At 36.1% G+C, this 17,321-nt stretch overlaps 1 protein-coding gene across 4 annotated transcripts in view; it reads right to left on the reverse strand.

Annotated features, from left to right (window-relative positions):
- dock11 (dedicator of cytokinesis 11) overlaps positions 1-17,321 on the reverse strand; it is a 102,674-nt gene that overhangs the window by 30,165 nt on the left and 55,188 nt on the right. For all 4 annotated transcript variants that reach the window (XM_079585268.1, XM_079585266.1, XM_079585267.1 and 1 more), the window contains 11 exons: positions 12,332-12,445; positions 11,628-11,688; positions 11,460-11,548; positions 10,256-10,370; positions 8,795-8,861; positions 7,370-7,417; positions 6,994-7,136; positions 5,163-5,278; positions 4,932-5,069; positions 4,458-4,640; positions 956-1,069 (listed from right to left, as the gene is read on the reverse strand). In XM_079585268.1, the coding sequence (XP_079441394.1) occupies positions 956-1,069; positions 4,458-4,640; positions 4,932-5,069; positions 5,163-5,278; positions 6,994-7,136; positions 7,370-7,417; positions 8,795-8,861; positions 10,256-10,370; positions 11,460-11,548; positions 11,628-11,688; positions 12,332-12,445 (1,188 nt within the window). The remainder of the gene's footprint in view (positions 1-955; positions 1,070-4,457; positions 4,641-4,931; positions 5,070-5,162; positions 5,279-6,993; positions 7,137-7,369; positions 7,418-8,794; positions 8,862-10,255; positions 10,371-11,459; positions 11,549-11,627; positions 11,689-12,331; positions 12,446-17,321) is intronic.

The raw sequence follows: 17,321 nt of genomic DNA on the forward strand, positions 1-17,321 counted from the left end.
GGAAAGAAATATTTCAATGCTTTTGTGTAATCTAAAGTTTTGCGTTCCCCCCCAACCAATAAACTTAGCATTTGCTCGTAAAACCTTTGCGTAAAATATATGATAGAGAACGAAAAATTATACACATAATTTCTCCCCCCATAATCTGAAGACCACGCCCACACCGGGGGGGAAACCAATCCAACCGTCTCCATTGACTTTGCATTGCGAGAGGCTGCCTCCTTGTCATTTCTGGCTTCTAACAAAAGACAGAAAAATGCCTAAAAGCTGCTGTGTGACGAGGTGTACAGCAAACAAGCTAAGAAACCCAGAAATACGTTTTTTATAAGCTGTCGACCCCAAAAAAACGAGTGTTTAGGACTTAAAAGTGGATACAGGCTGGAACGAATGGGTAAATTGTGGGATCCTGACACTCAGTATGCACTAAAAATACAGTTACGTGTGCAGTAATTTAAACATTTGGTCACTGGTGAGTCAAATATCCAAATGTCAGTTTTATATGTTATATTTCTGTGAGAGAAGCTATCCACGCTACGCTCTGTCTCACTGCCTGTATCAACTTTTATGTCCTTAAACACTCGTTTTTTTGGGGTCGACAGCTTATAAAAACGTATTGCTGGGTTCCTTAGCTTGTTTGCTGTACACTTTGTCATTAGTTAGAAGCAAGAAATGACAAGGAGGCAGCCTCTCGCAATGCAAAGTCAATGGAGACAGTTGGATTGTTTTCCCCCCCGGTGTGAGCGTGGCCTAAATACGCTCTGTCTCTATCTCGCATTTTTTTTCATCCTCATGTCCCTTTAGGGGCTCCGTAGACTGGAGATGCTTTGATTTCAGACAGTGGCTTTCAAAAAGTGGTGAAGCACATGTAAAGGAACATTATTTCCCCTAAAGGAAAATTATTTATAAGGTAGTTTGACAAGTGACTGCAGATTCCAGCTAGAAAACTCTACTGCACCTTCATGACTTTATCACTGTTGGCAAAGTTGTTGATGATGGAAAGTGAATCCTGGAAACGCGAGCTGCCGGTCAGCGCCACATCAGCGATAAGCTGGCTCACAGCGATGATGATCTAACCGTCAGAAAGGAAACAGACAAAATATCAATGCAATATTTTAGAAACATTCTTGAGTCACCCAAAAAAGGCACATGTCTCAGGGATTGCTTAACCAATGTACCTGACTTAAATGAAAATGAAACTATGTTTTAAATTAATGAAAAGGATCATTTATTCCAGACAAATGTATTTATATATATATATATATATATATATATATATATATATAGAAGATAAATATGAAGATAAATATGTATGCAAATATTTTAAATGAAAGGATGAATAACAATTTACAGATCTCTCTCTCTCTCTCTCTCTCTCTCTATATATATATATATATATATATATATATATATTAGGTATATATATTTGGTATTCACGGAGTGAAAGTGTAACAAAAAAAATCAGTTTTAAAAATAGATCTAAAGCATTGTAAATTCATTGTGAATACAAAATATACTAACAAATGAGAACCTGTCTTCATTTATAATGAGGATACAATTGAAATGTATAGTATAAATAAAAACAGTCAAGTTATTGCTTTGCATTGAGTATAAATGGTGCAGATTCCTTAAGACATGTGAGAGAGAAAGTGCAATTGAGTTGAAGAAAACATCAAGTGAATGTGGCTTGACCTGTCTCACTGAAACCATGATGCTTTATTACGCTATTACGACTACATCGCATACTTAAAGCATTAGTTCACTTCAGAATTAAAATTTCCTGATAATTTACTCACCCCCACGTCATCCAAGAAGTTCATGTCTTTCTTTCTTCAGTCGAAAAGAAATTAAGGTTTTTGAGGAAAACATTCCAGGATTTTTCTCCATATAGTGAACTTCAATGGGGTTCAACGTTTTTTTTTTTGTAAATGACTTGCAAACACTACGTCGGTGCGTACGTGTGACCTTTTAACACGATTACGTAATGTTTGGCGCATCGCAGAGCTAGTGCAAGACGAGCATTTGTGGTTAAAAAGTATATAAATGTTTGTTTGTTTTTTGAAAATGACCCATCGTTTCGCTAGATAAGAGTCCTTTTTACTCGGCTGGGATCGTGTCGAGCCTTTGAACTGCATTGAAACGGCAATTTGGACCTTCAAACCGTTGGACCCCTTTGAAGTCCACTATATGGACAAAATCCTGGAATGTTTTCGTCAAAAACTTAAATTTCTTTTAGACTGAAGAAAGAAAGACATGAACATCTTGAATGACGTGGAGGTGAGTAAATTATCAGGAAATTTGAATTCCGAAGTGAACTAATCCTTTAAGCTCTTTGTGCAAACATGTTATGCTTTTGAGAAGAGCACATTACAAGACAGTGAGAGTTGTGCACTGTAAAAAAATATTTTCATGATTTGTTATCACAACTTTTTATCAAATCAACTTCGATAACTAATGCGTGAAGATAACATACTATTTTGAGTTTCTGTTTATTAAACCATTCTTCTTCATTGTATTAACTCAAAATTTTAATTACAACAAACTAAAAATTTTAAGGCGGGTAACTTGCTTTTTTAAGTTAAACCAACTTTTTTTTTTACAGTGTGGGTTTCCATGTTGCCTACTCTTCTGCTACACTCTCATATGTACTTTTTCATCACAAGAGTATACACTTTTAGCACTTAGTAAGTAGGCGAATTAATTTGAATGTTATGAATGTTTGAATACGACTATAAAAAATAAATGAGTGAAAAACGTATAATGATAAATAAACAAATATATATCTATATATATCTACAGTATATATACATACAGGGTGTGACATTAACACTTTGGTGGGTTGAATTTTATATATAATACATTTTTCAATTGTAGTCTTTTAAAAAGGCATCTGAAATAATAAACTAAGTGCACTGTAGTGTTGTCAAAAATATAGATTTTTCAATGCATATCAATACTGAAATATCTGAAACCCCTAATACTCATTTTCCACAGAATAGATACAGGATACCAGCTGCGCTTTCTCTCTCTCATCTCTCCGACAGCGAGTGACACACAAACCCGCCTCTCTTCACTCACTCGTAGGGCTGTAAACGATTAATCACGATTAATCGAATCCAAAATAAAAGTGTGTGTTTACATAATATATGTGTGTGTATTGTGTATAATTATTTTGTATATATAAATACACACACACATGCATGTATATATTTAATTAAAAAAAATTATTTATATGTAAAATAGTTCTATTTATATATAATATAAATCATATAAAAATATATATGCAGTATATAAATGCAAATATTTCTCAAATATATACATGCATATGTGTGTATTTATATAAAATAATTATACACAACACACACATATATTATGTACACACAAACTGTTATTTTGGATTCGATTAATCGTGATTAATCGCTTAAAGCCCTACTCACTCGTTTCATTTGCTCCGGATGAATATTGTTGGTGTTACAGGGCTTGAATTTCGCCGTGGAATTGCGTTTATTGCACATATTTTTACTCATTCCTGCACACCCAAAGTATGTGCACATAAAGCTGCCTCTCAGTACTAAATTTAATTTAATTTAATTTTAGTACTAAAAAGTTATTTTTTGCTACTTAGCGCACTTAAACAATCAAATACACACAAAATAAAATTGCCGGTCTTGGCGAGTATTCACGTAAACAGTCAGTAATGTTCTAAGTGAAAATAAACAGTTGAGAAAGAGATTCTTAAAATCTAGGCTGCTGTCACAGGTCTTAAAGTGACAGCAGCCTAATATACATTCTGCCAAATTATGAGATAATATAAAAAATATCTATAAGGCAGTATTTCCCCATGGTATCAATGTCAAAATTGTGGCCAGTGAAAATGTGGCTAGTGGCTAGTAACTTTTGAAATACACAAGCCACAGTGACAGTGAGCCATTTTTTTATGTCAAACCCTGTATATAAGATATAAATTATAATAATTTATATGAATAAAATGTACATATAAAGTGTACGGTTTAATGTACTTTATCATATATGTATATAAAGTGAAGTACAGTACACTTATGTCAGAGACAATCACCTTGAAGCAGCCTAGAGTTAAATGGACCATAACATGCATTAAAAATATAGTTTCACTTAAAATGTTGGAAAAGTTTTTGCAGCAAAAACAGTTAATAAGTTATGATCTAACAGCCGCCCTTTGAAGTGTCTTACTCAAGGACCCAATGGTGCAAGCTCATGATTCAGTAACCACTCCATATTTTATGCATTAGGTTACAGGACTAAAAAAAACTCCCCACATCCAAATGCACAATTGTAAGAGTTGACCGTTTACAGACAAGGAAACCTTCAAATGAAAACATGTGCTGACATACAGTAAAAATGGGATTTGTAACGTCCAAAATGAACAAAGCTCAGAATGATGCGAATCGTCATGAGATTTGCCTGAAATTGTCGTTATATACCTGCAAGTGCATGCGCAGGAAGCTCTTCCTCTTGGTGTAATCAAAATTGTTCCTCATGAGCAGGTAAAGAAGTGCAGACGCCTCCCCACGTAGGATACTTAATTTAGACATACAGCACTTCAGGACTTCGTAACACAGCGAACCGCACAGTGTAACACGGCCCTTGAAAAGGGGAACCTGGAACTAAATGTATATAATCGAGACACAAACACATCAATGTTCAAGTATAGGCAAAATCTGGAACATCTTGAAAACATCTCATGATGTTGCATTTCAAGATTGTGGTCATTAATTAAAACTTCGATTATTCAAAGGCACCCAACATGCACGCTAAAATAAATATGCTAAATATAATGCTAAAAATATTAAAAAATTGTGTTGTACAGAAAAAACAACAGCACTTGGGTTTGTAACGTCATGAGGATGAGTAAATAATAGTTTTCTGAGTAAACTAAAGAAATATATTGATCTCACCTTGACGATAAAGGCTCGCAAAGAGGCAAAGATGTGTTTGATTGCGGTTTCTGATTGTCCAACTTTCAGTAAAGTGAGGTACGTGTCAAAGACCTTCGTCATCAGAGCATTGTGACCCTCACTGTCCAGCAGCTGATTCTGTCAGGATCCAGTAATCACATGATCAGTTTATGGAAGAATCAAATGATTTAGAACACAGATCTGAGTAAAAAAACAACAACTGGTGATTACTTTGAAGCTCTGAGTGAAGAGTGAGAGGACGTCCAGCACGGTAAGGCAGGCTTCTGTCGACATGTTCCCCTCAAGCAAAGACTGGTGGTTGGTCTCTGCTTCTGTGGGACCTCCAGCTGAGATACAACACTCCACAATTACACATTCATCTTAAGATGCACAATGAAAACAACTGGCTTCACTTGCAGTACATGATTTATAAAAAAGAAAAAGAAAAAAAAAGAAAGAAAATGAATTAAAGGGACATGGTGATGGAAAAAAATATGAGAAAGAAGGGGGAAAAAAAAATGAGAAATGTGTATATTATGAGAAAATTAAAGTGTTTTTGTATGCATGTAAACCTATTGTAGGAGACCTCTAAAACTGAACGAGGAACCTTTATAATAGCATAATGGGGCACTTTAAGCAGCCCAAACGTTTGCAACAATTGATAATAAGAAATTATTTTTGAGCAGCAAATCAGCATATACGAATCATTTCTGAAGGATCATGTGACACTGAAGACTAAAATAGAGAAGTTATTTTAAATTGTATTAATATTCCACAGGTTTCTATTTTTTTTTGATCAAACAAATTGGTGAGCTTCAAAAACACTGAAAAATGACTGACCCCAAACTTTAGTGTAAATCAGGCAGTAAGGATTTTTATTTTATTTTTTTGAATGGATGATTTAATGGATGATGACAAAATTGCATGATAGACAGCAGAGACTTGGAATTTTAAAGTAAACCATCAAGGTAAATTAAGGTAAATTATATTACATAATATTAAATTGGGCCCTACTTTAACGATCTGAAATGCAAGTATCAAACTCGAAACGCAAGTAACTTTGTGGGCAGATCCCGGGCGCTGTTGCTATTATACCGGCAGGATAAATGACTCTTGCTCCCGACGCAAATCTAAAATGGGTTGGTCTGAAGTAGCTTCATTATTCATAGGTGTGGTTTGGGCATAATGTGAAATAAACCAATCAGAGCGTCATCTCACATTCCCTTTAAGAGCAGGCTTGCTTGTTCCATGGCGGATTGCTATTATAACGACGGATTTGCCAGCGCACGCCAGGAGCGGTTCACAGCCGAGGAGACCGACGCTCTCATCAGGGCCGTAAAAGACAGAGAAGTGACGATGTATGAGGATGGGAGAAACCCACCCAAATAAACTTTGGTTAAACAGGCGTATAATAATTTGGGTAAATGTGTAAGCTAGATTTATTTTTTCACATCTTCATGGACACAACAATGATTTCCCTCGTGTTAATATTTTTCCTTGTAATTATGTATGATTTGCAAAAATTAAAACTGCTGCGTTTGTGTAGATGAGAGAAGCAAAGTGTATGTGCGTTGTTCACACGCTACATAATGGCCAAGCATGCGCCCTTAAAATACCATAAATAGCACACAAAACGCGACTTTAGACAAGGGTTTTCCTGGTCAGTGGCGGAATTGTTTTCTGAAACTGCAAAATAGCACCAGGGAACGTTTGCGCCGGAACACGCCTCCTCTTTTCGTTGAACCGCCCGCGAGCACAAGTTCATTCACTAATTTACAGACGTGCGTCTGTGGAGGGAAATGTCAGCTGTGCGTCGGGTGAAAAATAGGAATGATACATGCGTCGGTGTACAAAGTAAATTGCGCTGGGTGCAAGATAGGGCCCTTTATGTTAAATTAGATAAAGTTGTCAAGTTTTATCATGTCCATTGCATTACAGTATGTTGTATTTTGTTACGTTGCATTGCAGAATATAGCAGAATAGAGCATTATAGAAGCTGTATCATAATACAGTGTTTCACAGAATGAAGGTTATAAAACAACAGGAGTAGACAGATGTTTACCCATGTTCAGGGTTAATGAGGTGTCCATAGTGCTGAACTGCTGCAGCTTTGCTTGCATGAAGCTTCCTCGACCACGCAGAACCGGCATGGTCTGGGACTTCCTGTCAGACGGGAAGAGTTTCGACACCCAGGGTTCCTGACTCCTAAACAACACACACAAACAAAGACTATTGTTCGCAACAGTGCTAATCTTGATACCGCGGCTTATTTTGAAAACACAGGACCCATTCAATGAGATGTAAAGGTCTGGCTTTGATGACACGATAGCGGGCAGCACAGTGGCACAGTTGTGGTTCATGTAAATATGAGTGATATGAATGTGGTTAACTCTTAAATTGGAAACATGTTTTTGTTGTCGAGTCCTGATCAAGCATACCGGCTGATGCTTCTCTTGCCAACATAGCGGAACTGGACTACGCAGATCCTACAGTCAGAGAAGACAGAAAATTAGTATATTATGTGATAGAAAGCCAGATAAACACAAAGAGACAAGGTAACATTTGAGGGTCATGATTTACTTTCTGGAAACAGACCTTTATATTCTCAAACAATTTTTAAGGCCAGAAATCCAGAATAAGAACATTCTGCAAGCAACACAATTCTCAGTAGCTATTTATCCATCCACCTATTCTTATTGGTATATCGCATAAAAAAAAAAAAACGCTGGATGCAAACGGCAAGATGCAAATAAATTCCAAATATGTGACCCTGGATCACAAAACCAGTCACATGGGTCAATTTTTTAAAATTGAGATTTACACATGAATAAATAAGCTTTCCATTGATCGGATAGGACAATATTTAACAGAGTTACAACTATTTGAACATCTGGAATCTGAGGATGCAAAAAAATCTAAACATTGAGAAAATCGCCAATAAATTTGTCCATTTATGTTCGTGATTGTGCTGCATCCATTCACAAAAATGAATGTTTTATATATTTACGGTTGGGCATTTTCTAAATATCTCCATGGATCATGATCTTTACTTAATTTCCTAATGATTTTTGCAATAACAGAAAAATCTATAATTTTGACCCATACAATGTATTGTTGGCTATTGCCACAAATATACCCATGTGACTTGTGACTGGTTTTGTGGTCCAGGGTCACATATGTGCATAGAAAAAACGTATGCACTCAATTGAGTCGGATTCATTTTATCTGATAAGAAAACACATAAACTACGGTGGAAAGGCAAGTAATTTATTATATAAAACATTTTGATATAAAATGGCTTCTCCTAGTGCAGCAACTTCCATTTTTCTCATTGATATTTAGCATTTGGAAAGTGACGATTTTGTTCTCTTCGGCCCACTGGATGGAAACAGTGCAAATGTTTTATTCGATATTCCCATTTTGTGCATAAGTTAAATTCTCAAATTTGGATGGAAACAAAAAAGTGGGAATTGGTGTAAACTGTCTAATGCACTTCTTATAACTTCAGTGCCTAATTGTGCATTCAAGTCACGTCAGAAAGATCATATTAACACGTTGAATGCACATGAATGCCGCCACAGTTGTAAATACAAGTAGAAAGCTGGCGATTTTCTTTGAGCCCTGATCTTTATGAGTTGGGGGTGTGTCATTGAGAAACATGGCGTAATACCAATAAATTGTAATAATATGTCACAATTTTACTCTGTTTTTGATCAAATAAATCAAATAAAGCCTGGTTGAACATAAGAGACTTTCTCTCAAACTTTCTTTCTTACCAACTTATTTCGTCTGATTTACCATCTAAATGTGTAGGAACACAAGATTGATATGCACATGAGTAACGAGATCAACAAGACACTCACTCGAGCAGACTGAGGAAGTTCATGATGTCTTGTGGATTGACTTTTGCCCAGTAGGCCACCAGAGTGTCTAAAGGAAGACATTGAGTAAGACAGAAACAAAAGCATTAACGCAACATTGCTCAACTCTTCTTCTTATTAAGACACATGTCTGTACACGGTAATACGATACATCATGCCTATAAATGTCATTTATATAGACAAGTGACACTCTCAAGAGGAAACCCAGACAACAGATCCACAAGGTTCCCATGCTCTGAGTAATGATGTTTCCATGACCTTTCCACTCATTCATGACTCCTGGATAAGGTTTTTTGGTAACACTTTATTTTAAAGTGTCCTTGTTACATATGTTACATGTACTTACCATACACTGTAAAAAAAAATGTTGGTTTAACTTAAAAAAGCAAGTTACCTTGTTGCCTTACATTTTTTAGTTCGTTGTAATTAAAAATTTGAGTTCATACAATGAAGAAGATTGGTTTGATAAACAGAAACTCAAAATAGTATGTTATCTTCACACATTAGTTATCGAAGTTGATTTGACAAAAGATAAAAAGTTGTGATAACATGACATGAAAATATTTTTTTACAGTGTAGTAATAACAGTAAATTATGCATAATTACATGCAACTTACCATCAACCAAATCCTAATCCTACCCTAATCCAATAGTAAGTACATGTAGTTACTTAATATTACTCAGTACTTAAATATATAATTACACTGTAACATGGACACCTTAAAAAAAAGTGTAACCGTTTTTTTTTCTTTTTCATTCATGACTCCTAGATATGTTTTTTTCATAGTGATTACTGGGATGGATGAGTGCAAATTTAATTAATAATATATGTACTAATGTCTCCAATAGTCACTTATTTTACTCTAACCAGGAACTCAGAATATCTAGCCGATGTTGTGAGAGCTATTTTAGAGCAGAGAAATACTATAAAAACAGATTGAATAGAAATCTATGTGTTAAATCAAAATTTCAGGATTTTTATGAAACCCTGGATCTAAGACCAGGCACCAACTTGTTTCAATCAGTTTCTCAATCCTGCTCCAGCACTTCATCTTTTAGGCGACTCCCTTATCGGACACTCCCAACATAGATCAAGCATTACAAATGAGCCGCCAAGCAGCCGTGGGAGCCGAACCGTGTAGCGCCAGAAGAGCCCCAGAGCAGGACTGATAAACCCTGGATTCAAGTTATTTGCACCCACGAAACTCCAACGGATATTCAACAGATTTCCATAGAATTGAAACACCTGTCATTTAAAGATCAACAACAGCTGTCGCCCACACCTCAAGTGTTATAATTGTTTCACAGACATGGCTTAGGTCTAGTCCCAGACTAAACTGCATGTTTGAGCTGTTTGGAGACTATAGTCTTGACTATAATGGTGGTGTTTTATGATGATAACAAAAAGGCTGGATGATATGATGATAACAAAAGTGCGCTTACCATCCGACAAGGTTCTCACAATGTTTAGGTAACACAGAAGGAGCCCTCTGATCTCATACTGTCCCAAACGTCCAGCGGCGGGCACAGTGCTCATAGTGGAGCCGCGCCGGTTTAACTGGGCAGAAGGGGGGGAATTAAAAATGATGCATGTAAATAAGGTAACCTGTAGTGTTGGGGTAACATGTTACGCATATTTTTTCATGTAATGAGTAATGCATTACTTGTTAAATTTATACCATAATAACCACATTAATTTTATATTAACGAAGTCCCTTTCACACAGTGGGAAAATGGGTACATTTTTCGACATACATACATTGTGGCAGTAAGAGTATGTGTGATTTATGTTCAAAAAAAGTATTATTTGCTGTGCGTAAAAATACTTTACTCATCAGTAAAAACTGAATTTGAACATCGTCTCAAAGTTTGCAAGTGCGGCCACCATAAAATTATCTGTTGTCATGACTATTAGCATGTGTCCAGTTTTCTGTTGATGGTACATGAGAAATACAATATGATATATGTTGTTGTTTTTCAAGTAAATTATATATTATGCAGATGCACTACCGTTCATAAGTTTTTTTTTTTTTTTTAATGTTCTTATGCTCACCAAGGCTGCATTTATTTGATAAAAAATACAGTAAAACATATATATTGTGAAATATTACTGTAATTGTTTTCCATTTGAATATATTTCATCATATTGAATATATTGCATCAAATTTCCTTTGATGCAAAGCTGAATTTTCAGCATCATCACTCCAGTCTCCAGTGTCACATGATCCTTCAGAAATCATACTAATATAATGATTTGCTGCTCGAGAAACATTTCTTATTATCATTATCAATTTTGAAATCGACTTTTTTTTGTGGATTATGTAATAAAAAAATGTTTTCCCAGAATTCTTTGATGAATAGAAAGTTCAAAAGAAAATAGAAATCTTTTTCTTTTTATAATAAAAAAAAAAAATATATATATATATAATAAATATCTTTACTGTCAATTTCATGCATTCTTGCTGAGTACAAGTATTTCTTTCTTTCTCTAACTTTTGAACAGTAGTGTATATGTAAAAATTAAGGAAACTTTAACCTACTGTGTTTCCATAAAAAGTAACAAATCTAACCTAATGTGCGAGTTTGACTTTTAAAAGTAACATTCCCCAACACTGGACATCTGTAGAGAAATCTGCTTGTGTTTCACCTCATTGATGTCTGGAGTGCCAGGATCTCCATACATAGAGCTTCTGGACTCCCCTTTCCTACTGTGTCCATTCTGGGCGACGACACCGGCTGTGAAACACACAAATGCACACTTGTGTGTTTGTCTGAATACTTGTAACTTCAGTTGCCAAAAGACTTTGACACTTACTAGGTTCCTTATCAACGATAGAGCTGCTTCTGCGGCTGTCCACTGACAAATCATCCCGGTACTAAAGGAACATGGGAAAACAGGAAGTGCTTATCCAACTCCAGATCAAAAACTTGCAAGGTTAACATTTACACTAGGACATGGAATTTAAATGTAGCACTTGCATGTCTCGAGATATAAAACAGTGCAAAGGTAAACCCAATTGGTAAATACTGAAACAATGCACACACACCCACAACCAACACACACTGCCGACAAGAAAAACAGCTAAAACAAAGAAAAACAACTGGTCCATCTGTAAATTCGAAGACAGCACATATATATAAATATTTTTTGATTGAATCAGATTACACTTCTAACTCTGTAAAGCAAAAAAATAACAATATGCAAAATATCCATTTCGAAAGTATCATCGAAAGATATTGGAGAGTCAAATGAAAGTTGATTTCCACTCTACAGTCAGAGTTGTACAGTTATGTGGAAGTTGCTATTAACATTTCTTTATGTTTCTGTTAAGATTACAAAGAAATATCAACTAAAGCCTGTTAATATTTTTCAAATACCTCTAAATTTGTCTAATCTTTTTGGACTGACATCTGTGAACAGTTTCGATCCATTTTCCATAAATATTTCATATTGATTGCAGAGAACAGATGAAGACTGAGTCATTGTTGATCCCAGATAAGGGAGAAACGGGCGTTTACCATGAGGCTGAGGCCATTTCTGCAGAGTTGCCTTGGGCTGTTCATCTGGCTCATGTTCTGGTAGAGCAGCTCAAACAATGGCAGGTACAGCAGACAGATGCGGGCCTGTTGGTTCTGTCAGGAGGTCAATGGTAAATGTATGATTATAACACATAGTAGCAGAAACAATGGAAGGCATTGTAAGTCACCTGTCAATAATGTTACTGTGTGTGTGCCCTGCAGCTTTCAAAAGAACAACATCAAATTTTCAAAAGCTTCCATGATTTTAATAATGCAGCAACAATCTATTTTACCAATAATATGGCTATATATTACACAATAATCGAAAAATGTTATTTAAAACCTGACAATTCTCGAAAGAGTTTAGCATGGTAATGGATATGACCATGATTATGTATTTGGTTTTGGAGGAATATATATGCTACTCTGCTGCTGTTGATTATTGCTGCTGCTGCTGTTGATTATTACTGCTGCTGTTGATTATTACTGCTGCTGTTGATTATTGCTGCTGTTGCTGTTGATTATTACTGCTGCTGTTGATTATTGCTGCTGCTGCTGATTATTACTGCTGCTGCTGCTGATTATTACTGCTGCTGCTGCTGATTATTACTGCTGCTGCTGATTAATACTGCTGCTGCTGATTATTACTGCTGCTGTTGATTATTACTGCTGCTGCTGATTATTACTGCTGCTGCTGATTATTACTGCTGCTGCTGTTGATTATTACTGCTGCTGCTGTTGATTATTACTGCTGCTGTTGATTATTACTGCTGCTGTTGATTATTACTGCTGCTGTTGATTATTACTGTTGCTGCTTATTATTATTACTGCTGCTGCTGATTATTACTGCTGCTGTTGATTATTACTGCTGCTGTTGATTATTACTGCTGCTGCTGATTATTACTGCTGCTGCTGATTATTACTGCTGCTGTTGATTATTACTGCTGCTGCTGTTGATTATTACTGCTGCTGTTGATTATTACTGCTGCTGTTGATTATTACTGTTGCTGCTGATTATTACTGCTGCTGCTGATTATTACTGCTGCTGTTGATTATTGCTGCTGCTGTTGATTATTACTGCTGCTGTTGATTATTACTGCTGCTGCTGCTGTTGATTATTACTGCTGCTGCTGCTGCTGTTGATTATTACTGCTGCTGCTGATTATTACTGCTGCTGATTATTACTGCTGCTGTTGATTACTGCTGCTGCTGATTATTACTGCTGCTGCTGCTTTTATTGCTGCTGCTGCTGATGATTACTGCTGCTGTTGATTATTACTGCTGCTGCTGATTATTACTGCTGCTGATTATTACTGCTGCTGCTGATTATTGCTGCTGCTGATTATTACTGCTGCTGCTGATTATTACTGCTGCTGATGATTATTACCGCTGCTGCTGATTATTACTGCTGCTGCTGATTATTGCTGCTGCTGCTGCTTTTATTGCTGCTGTTGATTATTACTGCTGCTGTTGATTATTGCTGCTGCTGTTTATTATTACTGCTGCTGTTGATTATTGCTGCTGCTGTTGATTATTACTGCTGCTGTTGATTATTGCTGCTGCTGCTGATTATTACTGCTGCTGCTAATTATTACTGCTGCTGCTGTTGATTATTACTGCTGCTGCTGTTGATTATTACTGCTGCTGCTGCTGTTGATTATTACTGCTGCTGTTGATTATTACTGCTGCTGTTGATTATTACTGTTGCTGCTGATTATTACTGCTGCTGCTGATTATTACTGCTGCTGTTGATTATTGCTGCTGCTGTTGATTATTACTGCTGCTGTTGATTATTACTGCTGCTGTTGATTATTACTGCTGCTGCTGCTGTTGATTATTACTGCTGCTGCTGCTGCTGTTGATTATTACTGCTGCTGCTGATTATTACTGCTGCTGTTGATTACTGCTGCTGCTGATTATTACTGCTGCTGCTGCTTTTATTGCTGCTGCTGCTGATGATTACGGCTGCTGTTGATTATTACTGCTGCTGCTGATTATTACTGCTGCTGATTATTACTGCTGCTGCTGATTATTGCTGCTGCTGATTATTACTGCTGCTGCTGATTATTACTGCTGCTGATGATTATTACCGCTGCTGCTGATTATTACTGCTGCTGCTGATTATTACTGCTGCTGCTGATTATTGCTGCTGCTGCTGCTTTTATTGCTGCTGTTGATTATTACTGCTGCTGTTGATTATTGCTGCTGCTGTTTATTATTACTGCTGCTGCTGATTATTACTGCTGCTGTTGATTATTGCTGCTGCTGTTGATTATTACTGCTGCTGTTGATTATTGCTGCTGCTGCTGATTATTACTGCTGCTGTTGATTATTGCTGCTGCTGCTGTTGATTATTGCTGCTGCTGATGATTATTACTGCTGCTGCTGATTATTACTGCTGCTGCTGATTATTACTGCTGCTGCTGATTATTACTGCTGCTGCTGCTGTTGATTATTACTGCTGCTGCTGATTATTACTGCTGCTGCTTTTATTGCTGCTGCTGTTGATTATTACTGCTGCTACTACTGATGATTATTACTGCTGCTGCTGATTATTGCTGCTGCTGCTGATTATTACTGCTGCTGCTTTTATTGCTTCTGTTGATTATTACTGCTGCTGCTGATTATTGCTGCTGCTGCTGCTTTTATTGCTGCTGTTGATTATTACTGCTGCTGTTGATTATTGCTGCTGCTGTTGATTATTACTGCTGCTGTTGATTATTGCTGCTGCTGCTGATTATTGCTGCTGCTGATTATTACTGCTGCTGTTGATTATTGCTGCTGCTGCTGATTATTGCTGCTGCTGATTATTACTGCTGCTGTTGATTATTGCTCCTGCTGATGATGATTATAACTGCTGCTGATTATTACTGCTGCTGTTGATTATTGCTGCTGCTGCTGATGATTACTGCTGCTGCTGATTATTACTGCTGCTGCTGATGATTACTGCTGCTGTTGATTATTGCTGCTGCTGCTGATGATTACTGCTGCTGCTGATTATTACTGCTGCTGCTGATGATTACTGCTGCTGTTGATTATTGCTGCTGCTGCTGATTATTACTGCTGCTGATTATTGCTGCTGCTGCTGATTATTACTGCTGCTGCTAATTATTACTGCTGCTGCTGTTGATTATTACTGCTGCTGCTGTTGATTATTACTGCTGCTGCTGCTGTTGATTATTACTGCTGCTGTTGATTATTGCTGCTGCTGCTGATTATTACTGCTGCTGCTGTTGATTATTGCTGCTTCTGCTTTTATTGCTGCTGCTGATTATTACTGCTGCTGTTGATTATTACTGCTGCTGCTGATTATTACTGCTGCTGCTGATTATTACTGCTGCTGCTGCTGTTGATTATTGCTGCTGCTGCTTTTATTGCTGCTGTTGATTATTGCATGTATCAGTTGCACACTCCCCCTCCGCTGGACTCTGCCCACTTTTCCAGCATTTTTTAAATATTGTCAGTGGGTGGAGTCAGGGTCTGACCAGGGGTTGAGTTACCCTTTAAAGACCCATAAGCCAGCACCATCTAGAGTTTCATGTCAGAACTTGTTTTTTTTTACTGGGTTTAACTAAACTTGTAGCTGAAGAAATTCTGTATGGTCGTTGCTAAATAGTGAGTTTTTTGAGAGAGGGTGGGGGGTGGCTGGTTTTCTTACTGGACCAAACGTAAAAATAATTAAAGTCTTTTTCAGTGTTATTATAGTTAACTAAAACTAAAACCATTATGAATCATTAAAAAAACATTTCTGTTATTTGAAATAAAGCTGGAATAAAACAAAATATTATAGGAAAAGCTTTAAATAGAAATGTTAACTTGGCATCTTACTCAAATAAGTATAACTAAAATATAGTCAAATATAACTAAAAATATAGTTTAACTAAAATTTAAATAAAATATTAACTAAAGCTAAATAGAAATAATAACAAAATTATTATATAAAATGTAACTAACAAAATTGTACTAAAGACTAAGATTAAACTTCTAGGAAATATTCCTGGAATGTTTTTCGAAAGTGAAAGTCATTCTTGTCACTTTTGTGAGTAAGTGTAGGCATGTTTTCAAATCTAAAAATCAGCTAAAAGCCACACACTATATTAGCTTCTGATGTTCACTGTTCTAGAAGTTGCCCCATTATCACATTTACAGATGTTCTGGCACCAGTAGTATCACAATGTAAAAAAAAAACGAGCAAACTGATCATGGTGACTTCTCAAGAAATGCGATTGCAACAGCAGCTCGAGAGCCGTGTCTGTGGCAACGACCTGGAACTTTAATCTGGATGCACGAAGTCTGGCATTTGCATAACAGACAGATGTCTGACCGATGTCTGCACAATGTGCAGCAGTTACTTGCTATGGTGACAATGACATAACTTGAGGATTTCTTTATGTTAATGTAGGTCACCCATCTTGATAAAAGATAAAATGCAAATGTCACACATTTCAATAACATTGACATGCTTATTTATAGTGGTCATCTCAAATACCTTCCTGTGCATGACTTCCTGTAAGTCATATACGGTCCAGGAATGCTTAACTACACTTACTGTACAGTAGCAACCAAAAGTGATGTCCAAAGCGAATATTTGTTTTAATTGACCTTACAAGTTAAAATAAAGGAAATTTTCTTTTATATATATATATATATATATATATATATATATATATATATATATATATATATATATATATATATATTAAATATGAAGGAAGAACAAAACTAAACTTGGTTAAGGTATTTATCAGACAAAATTATTTGGGGGGAAAAAGGCAAACTACAGTTACAGGTTTTATTTTACCATGCAAAAAAATAAATAAATCCCAGTATATACTGTATACACAATCACTCTTGTTCTTGCATGTGTTCATAATTTCTGAACCCGGCCAAAAATGATGTACGTACAATTTGTACAATTTCATTGCGCAATCACAAATAAAACAATTAATTAATAAAACTAAATTTTCAATCACATAATATTATTTTAATA

The sequence above is a fragment of the Phoxinus phoxinus genome, assembly GCF_949152265.1.
Source record: "Phoxinus phoxinus genome assembly, chromosome: 2".
NCBI lineage: Eukaryota > Metazoa > Chordata > Actinopteri > Cypriniformes > Leuciscidae > Phoxinus > Phoxinus phoxinus.